Here is a 7266-nt window from a genome sequence, read left to right on the forward strand (position 1 = left end):
GCATGCGGGTGCCCGTGTAGATGTTGGATGCACAACCATGGCTGTGGATACCCAAACAGATTGAGTGCGACTAGTTCCTCAGTGATCCTGAAATCCTGTTTCCATTCCCCTTCTCTTCTTTGCCAGAAACTTATGTCACTCTCGCACTCCCTCTTGTCTCTTGTGGACGTTGAACATTCATATATCATTGTAGAAGTTGGAAAGGATTACACGGAAGTTGATATAGTCTATTGGGAATGTATCACAACCCTGGCCGCTCCATTAGAATACAACTGTGAGATCAGCTGCCAAGCCGTGTTTCATGTCATTTTGCAAGCTGTAGGCACCAAGTTGTAACCCCACAAATCACACTAGAAATGGATGGAAATTTATTTAAATGGAATCTGTCTTGGAACTATGAGGCCAGAATTGTTCTAGCATTGGCAAGTAACATAATGCTTGGTTGGCCTCTGGACTTTTTCTGTTAAGATTGATCCAATGCTGGACTGACTCTGCAAGTGGTTCACCAAAACAAAATGGCCCAGCCCAAGCCGACGGGGTCAGAACAGAATAGTGGTAGGAATTGATGAAAATGACCACATTGAGTTGGGAAGGCCTGAGTGGATGAAGTTTACTTGACAAGTCAAATCAGGACTTGCAATGCTCAAGTAGGATCACCAATTGCAGTACTAGATCACCTACCGTTTGTAGCAGTGCTGGTGCGATGGCTTGGCAACAATTAAGCCACATGTCTCAGTAAATGCAATGGTTACTGGAGGATATTATTGATGTCAGGACTTCGTGAAAACAACTATGACGCATCAGCTTTGGTAGACGAGCAAGACATTAGCAATACAATGCCGGGATGACAAAAGCAAAATCATGGCGCTGGTAAAAAACTTTCGCCCTAATGGCAGTGACACGCATGGATGGTGCTGAAAGCGAGGAGATGCACTAAGAACAGCCCACCTATGATAATGATGTCAACAGCTGAGATCAGCATATTGACAAAGGCTGAAATACCATGTTAACTTTGATAGACTCATAATGCAATACTGTTGAGTTGGAAGTATGTAGAGGTGAGAGAGAGAGTGGGCTATGACCTGATGGGACAAGCTCACGCCTGACAACCAAGATATTCACACCATGTATAAAACTAAATGTACATCCGATACCACTTCCAAACTGTGAACAAAATGTTAACAACTCAGCCTCATTTACAATGGTGAGGCATGAAGAACATGTTAGACAATGTTTGTTATTGAAATTCCCTACTTGAATGTGTCTCATTTCAATGATATTACTATGCATTATATCCCGATTTCTTAAATGCTGTACAAACATAACCTCAGTGACTTTAAGAGAGACTGGAGTATTTGATTTGATTCATCATCATACTCAAACTAAAGATTTTCTATTTTTCATTTTTCAGCTATTGCCTGGATGTCTTACATGATCTTACTGAAGATGACATTCAATGGTTGTGTCACCAATGCTGCGGAAAAGTTCCAGATGCTAAAGTTGATAGTTGTGACAGCATGGTTCTCAAGAAGGGAGAGAGAAAACAGTTTATCAATCCGTCTAAAAGCAAAAATAAAGTTTCTATAATCTTGAAAGAGGGAATGAATGAAACCATTCAAAAATCTCTCGATCTTAGTGCAGCCATGTCGGTCAATGATAGATCTAAGCCGCAGAATAAGGATTTGCCTGATTTCAGACCAATGGTTGAGGAATCCAAGCAGAGAGATGTTGAAAAGAATCATAAGACTATAAACATTTATTCTGATACTGATGCATGCCATGCTTCTCATTTCTCTCCCATATCAAGAACCTGTCCAGAGCTGACCTATCAGGAAGATACATCTCGAGCCACTGAGTCAGTGGATGAAAAGTCAAGTCCAAGAGATGCAGAAAATTATGTTTTTTATTCAAAAATTGAGAAGAAACCTGAAATTAGTGGGCATTCTCTTGAAAATAGAAATCCTGATCTTTCTAGAGCTCATCCTTATATGGTTAAGAAGTCAAGAAATGGATCTCAGAATGAAGAGAACTTATCAGGGTGCTCAAGTCCGAGGGCTGCCAAATACAGTGACAGTCCAGTTAACAGTCAGGAGAGCGATCTTTATCATGGTAAAATCAGCCAGAGTTATAACGTAACTGTTTCAGACAGAAATGTAAAACGCAGGAGGTTGATGCTCGATGATGTTTCAGATGATGATAGTCCTCATTCTACATCCGGACCTGATCTTCGATATCAGCAAGAAACCTCTGAAAACAACGCATATCAACAACAGAGGGTGCTTTCTCGGTCGCCCTCTCAATGCTTCTCTCCTCGTCCAGCTTGGAGGTTAGTCGAATTACTAAATTTCTGTCTGGATACTATTTCCTTAAAACGCATCCAAAATATAGATCAATGCGAACCAAAATGTAGATCTGGAAAAAGTACACTTTCCAATAGAAAGTAGAAAAATCATTGATGCATGTACACTTTGTAAACTTTTACTCATCATAAAGTATTTTATCGTTTATCTTCGTTTCTCTTAATTGATATGATTGTATTTTTGTATTTCATTCCCCATCTCTGTTGGAGGTCAGTTGAATTTCTGAATTTTTATGTAGATAATATTTCGTTAGAAGTCTGTATCAATGTGAGCCAAAATGTAGATCAGGAAAGGCAAAAATCCCGAATTAGCGAATTAAAACGAGATTTACTTCATGCATGCATTGCCTATTAATTATACGATTTGTTAATATTGAGGGTAGATGATTATGATGATGTTGACGAGGTTACAGTTGACTTGGTATCACAGAGAGTGGACACTGCGTCAATGTCATTCCGCAATTTAGTAAAATTCTTGTTGCACAAATCATCAAGCCCGTCAATGTAAACACTGCTGTCAACTGGTCTTGTTTATGATCATGATGATAGAAAGTTTAGATACTTTGATATCACAACAATGCTCATGGCTATTAACGTAGGCAATGTCACTGGCAAACCATCAAGTGATGTCAAAGCCACTCATCAACGCCATCAGGCATACCTAACCGTAGTTACTTATATTATTTATTAAGCAATAAAATAGTCATCCATTACGCAAATTTAATATGCAATTATTCAAATTATTTTATTCTGATTACCCAATTAAGAGTATTAGTTATCATAATCATTCATTTACTTCTCTTTTGTTCATATTGCTTTATTCCAGGGGTTTTTTTTGGGTCCGTGATGTGGAATATGGTCCCATTGTGGGTTACATTGCGCTCAAGGTATCTCAAAAGGTTGACGATGCAGTTAAGAAATTCCCACGAAACATCTTTTTCCAGATTCTCCCAAAAGTGGATGTATATCCTCCGAGCTTCAAGATCTGCCCTCCTGACAGTTCCAAAGTGGCTATTTACTTTCTTCCGGGAGATTCAAGGTGCTAATTTTTCATATCTTCTAAACCGTTTTGGAGATCTATTTTTGTTTGCGTCATAAAAAAGATTCACTCGGAAATATATCCTTCTGGTTTCTGTTGATTTTTTGTTTAGATTTTTTTGGGGGTGTCACAAAAAGTGGAGTTACTGTTTCGGTCTCACTTTATATTCTTCCGGTTATTATGGAGTGTTTCAATGTGAAATCTATTGCCTCCAACTTGGTTGGTTACTCACGCTTAATATAGATCTTATGATGCCAATTTTAAATATCTTCCACTTGCTGCTGTCAATTTTCTTGTTATGATTTATTTGTCTTATCATATTGTAGAATTTCGTTGCATGTTTTTATTTTATTTGATGAGTATTTCTATGTTGAAGTCTTCTGGGTCACACTAGACTGTCCAATATTTCTGACGTATAGCTTAAAGTGTCACTTTGAAAGGCGGTCTGCCAATAATTTATGTTTGAACTTCTTCTGCTTCTCACTAAAATGTGGAATTATGAATGCCACCTTTAAAGATATTATATCAGCCCCCATCGACGATTTCAATTTTTTTTCTGCAAGATGATTTAAGGCGGTCACCCTACAAAGAGGTAACCACTCAAAGGTACACATGAAGAGCCCTAAATATCTACTCATACGTGATCACACCCTACAAAGACGCCAGGAGGGTCCTCGACTTCATGGCCGAGCCCATCCATAGAAGCCTTCCTCCGTCTAAATACCACCTCATTATGATGGAGCCATTGTCCCTAGAGCACTGTCATCGGTCGGGCCACCTTTCCGAAGGGACTCCCAGAAGGCACCGCCAACTGTGTTTTGGTGACCCAAATCCTTTGGGCGAAAAGGCACTTGAAGAATAGATGGTTGCAGTCTTCGTCACCACATGTGCATAAAGTGCACGCTGCCGATATATCTAGATACATCCTCTTCTGAAAGATGTGGGTCACCAGTCTTTTGTGCTTGTTACGATCTTGTAACTCAACAACACGATCTTGTAATTCAACTAAACTTGGATTGTTCTCAACACTATAAGGTCCACAGGCGAAGATAGAGGGATATATGAGGGAGAGGGTGGTGGGGTTGACACGCCCGAGCAAGCGGAGTAGACACGCCTGGACTCGTTCCGATGGCCGCCTCGAGCAGGGTTGGTTGTCTGCAAGAGAACGGTCAGCTAACGGCCTTCAATGGGGAAAATGCAAGAGGACTTACCAAGTCGAAAAGCCCATTTCTCCTCCTTGTCGTCCAGCTGAAATAGGTCTCGTTAGTGGGCCGTCGGCATGGGCCTGGGCTTGCGTTCATAGATACGGTGGTGTATCGTATCAGTGCTGTAAGAGCCATCCTAAAATCTCTACCTTTAGCGGAACCTTTAGACGACAAATGTCATGACATGCCTGGGTAGTTTATTGGTCCTCATTTCCCTGATGGATCCTCGCGTAGGCCTTCAGAACTGAAAATGAAGCTCTGGTTCAAACACATTCGTCTTGTTCTCCGGGTCTTGGACCGTTTGTTGCATGCCCAAGAAGTCCCCCACCCTCTCGTGTGACAGGGCACCATCTTCCCTTAGATTTCATTTGCTGTCCCAGTCCTCCCCAAGTATGGAGTCTTGTCTCCTAGTCAGGTGGAGAAGAAGTCTTGGACTTGGGGCCGGAGAAGAATCTACGATTTAATTGTTCCCATCTATCGCGACAACAATTTCCTAACTATTCCGTATTTCATTTTCTAAAATGTGGAATTATCTTTAAAAATGTGACCTTTAAAGATATTCTATCAGCCACCATGGGTGCTTTCCATTTTGACATTTGTGATTCTTATTAAATTGCTTCTATTTATCTCATCAACTGTTTCAAAATGTGTACGTTCGCCAGCTCGCAAACTACAATTTCTGTGTTAATTTCTTCTGCATCTTACTAAAACGTGTAGTTATTTTATGGGTTGCCGTAACATATATTCCATTAGTCACATGGGATTTAATTTATTTGGAAGTCTTCTTCGTGTAATTAGGTTGTGTCAGTTATTTCTAATTTTGTTTCTTTCCACATCATAGAGGAAAAGCTCTGCTGCACAAGCTATTGGATGAGCTCATCGTTGAACGTCGGGCATTGAGGGCCAATTTGGATATTGCTGATCTCCTTGTATTCTCCTCCTTCATACTACCTACGGAATCTTTGAGTAATTATCTCAATCACCTTCAAATTTAGCATTTCTTGCTTTTTTAATGCCTTTCTTTATTTTTAATATGAGCACTTTAACTTTCTAATGCTCCAAGATTGGTGCACATCTACGCTTATATTTACTATAAGCATTAGTTCACCGTCTTTGTCTGTAATTTCCTTTGTTTTATTATGTGGGCTAATTTGAGTATTTAACTGCTTGTTTTCATTTATCGGTAAATTTTTATATATTTTTCATAATATTATTTATTTCTTGTTGTCTGCATTTAACTGCTCGTTTTCGTTTGTTGATGAATTTATGTATATTTTTTCTTATTATCCTTTATTTTATTATTCCTGAGCATTTCACTGCTAGTTTTCGTTTATTGATGAATTTATATGCATGGTTTCGAATTATTCTTCTGTTTAGTTTTCGTATTATACATCATTTATTATTCTGAGGCATGTAACTTGGTCGTTTATAATATTCGGTTTTTTATTGTAGAAATTGGAGATGCGTACTATTTGTGGGGGGTGTTTCGGGAGACTCCCAGGGCTAGTGCAAGCAGCCGGGGATGAGGCGACTAACGGGTTGGGTAGGGTTGGACCGGGCGAGCTGGAAAAGACAAGTCCATGTACATATTCTTATATTTCCGACACCCCTAGTGTAATTTTTGTTTACCTTATACACGCGATGGCATGGCACTTCTGTCAGCCATCTGTCACAGAGTCTGCAGTTCTGTTCTATGATCGACAAATGCGAGATGGTTATCTTCGTTCCGGAATGGAAAAACCGTCCCACCCACAGAAAGGACCTTGATGATTGAAGGGAACGGATAACAGAAAGGACCATGATACAAACCTTGATCTAAGCTTGTATTGGAGGAGAGTCGAGGGCGAGACGAGGTAGAAGTTCTCCGAGTAGAGAAGAGAGACGGGAGGGATTCGAGAGGAGGCCGAGCAGAGGGGTAGGGATCGACCAAGGACGAGCAGCCTGAAGATGCGGTGGGGTAGAGACGATCACAAGGGACGGAGATTGTAGAGGGAGGGAGGGAAGACTTAGATGTGGAGAGGTGAGATAAGAGACCTTACTTCATTCTTCTTGGTTGGCCTCCTAAAGGGAGGACATCCCTATTTATAGGAAATACATAAAAGCTAAATGACTGAAATGCCCTTATGGGCTAATACGACGAGTCTACCCCTAGATAGGTTGAGTATCCCATCAAGGATCCTATCAGAACGATGATGGATAACCTGATGATTGAAAGAAACAGAGGACGCGAGGGAACGATGACGGACAGCCTGATGATTGAAAGGAACGGATGACGGAAAGGAACGATGTATGGATAACCTGATGATTGAAAGGAATGGATGACATAAAGGAATGATGGCGCACATCCTGATCTTTGAAAGGAATGTATAACGGAAAGGATCGATGACGCATAGCCTGATGTTTGAAAGGAACGATGATGCATAGCCTGATGATTGAAAGGAACTGATGACGGAAAGGAACAATGACGCATAACCTGATGTTTGAAAGGAACAGATGACGGAAAGAAATGATGACGCATAACCTAATGTTTGAAAGGAACGGATGACAGAAAGGAGGGATGACGGATAACCTGCTTATTGCAAGGAACAGATGACAGAAAGTAACGAGGAGGGATAAACTACTGATGGAAAGCAATGGATAATGGAAAGGAACAGATGACAAAA

At 40.4% G+C, this 7266-nt stretch overlaps 1 protein-coding gene across 7 annotated transcripts in view; it reads left to right on the top strand.

Annotated features, from left to right (window-relative positions):
* LOC144715436 (PHD finger-containing protein 1-like) overlaps positions 1–6295 on the top strand; it is a 28910-nt gene extending 22615 nt beyond the window's left edge. For 6 of the 7 annotated variants that reach the window (XM_078590352.1, XM_078590349.1, XM_078590355.1 and 3 more), the window contains 4 exons: positions 1412–2326; positions 3186–3398; positions 5445–5569; positions 6056–6295. In XM_078590352.1, the coding sequence (XP_078446478.1) occupies positions 1518–2326; positions 3186–3398; positions 5445–5569; positions 6056–6129 (1221 nt within the window). In that variant the 5' untranslated portion in view covers positions 1412–1517 and the 3' untranslated portion in view covers positions 6130–6295. The remainder of the gene's footprint in view (positions 1–1411; positions 2327–3185; positions 3399–5444; positions 5570–6055) is intronic. The other variant, XM_078590350.1, reaches the window with a different exon arrangement.
* The last annotated feature ends 971 nt before the right edge of the window (positions 6296–7266 follow it).

Source organism: Wolffia australiana, chromosome 19 (genome assembly GCF_029677425.1).
Source record: "Wolffia australiana isolate 7733 chromosome 19, ASM2967742v1".
Taxonomy (NCBI): domain Eukaryota; kingdom Viridiplantae; phylum Streptophyta; class Magnoliopsida; order Alismatales; family Araceae; genus Wolffia; species Wolffia australiana.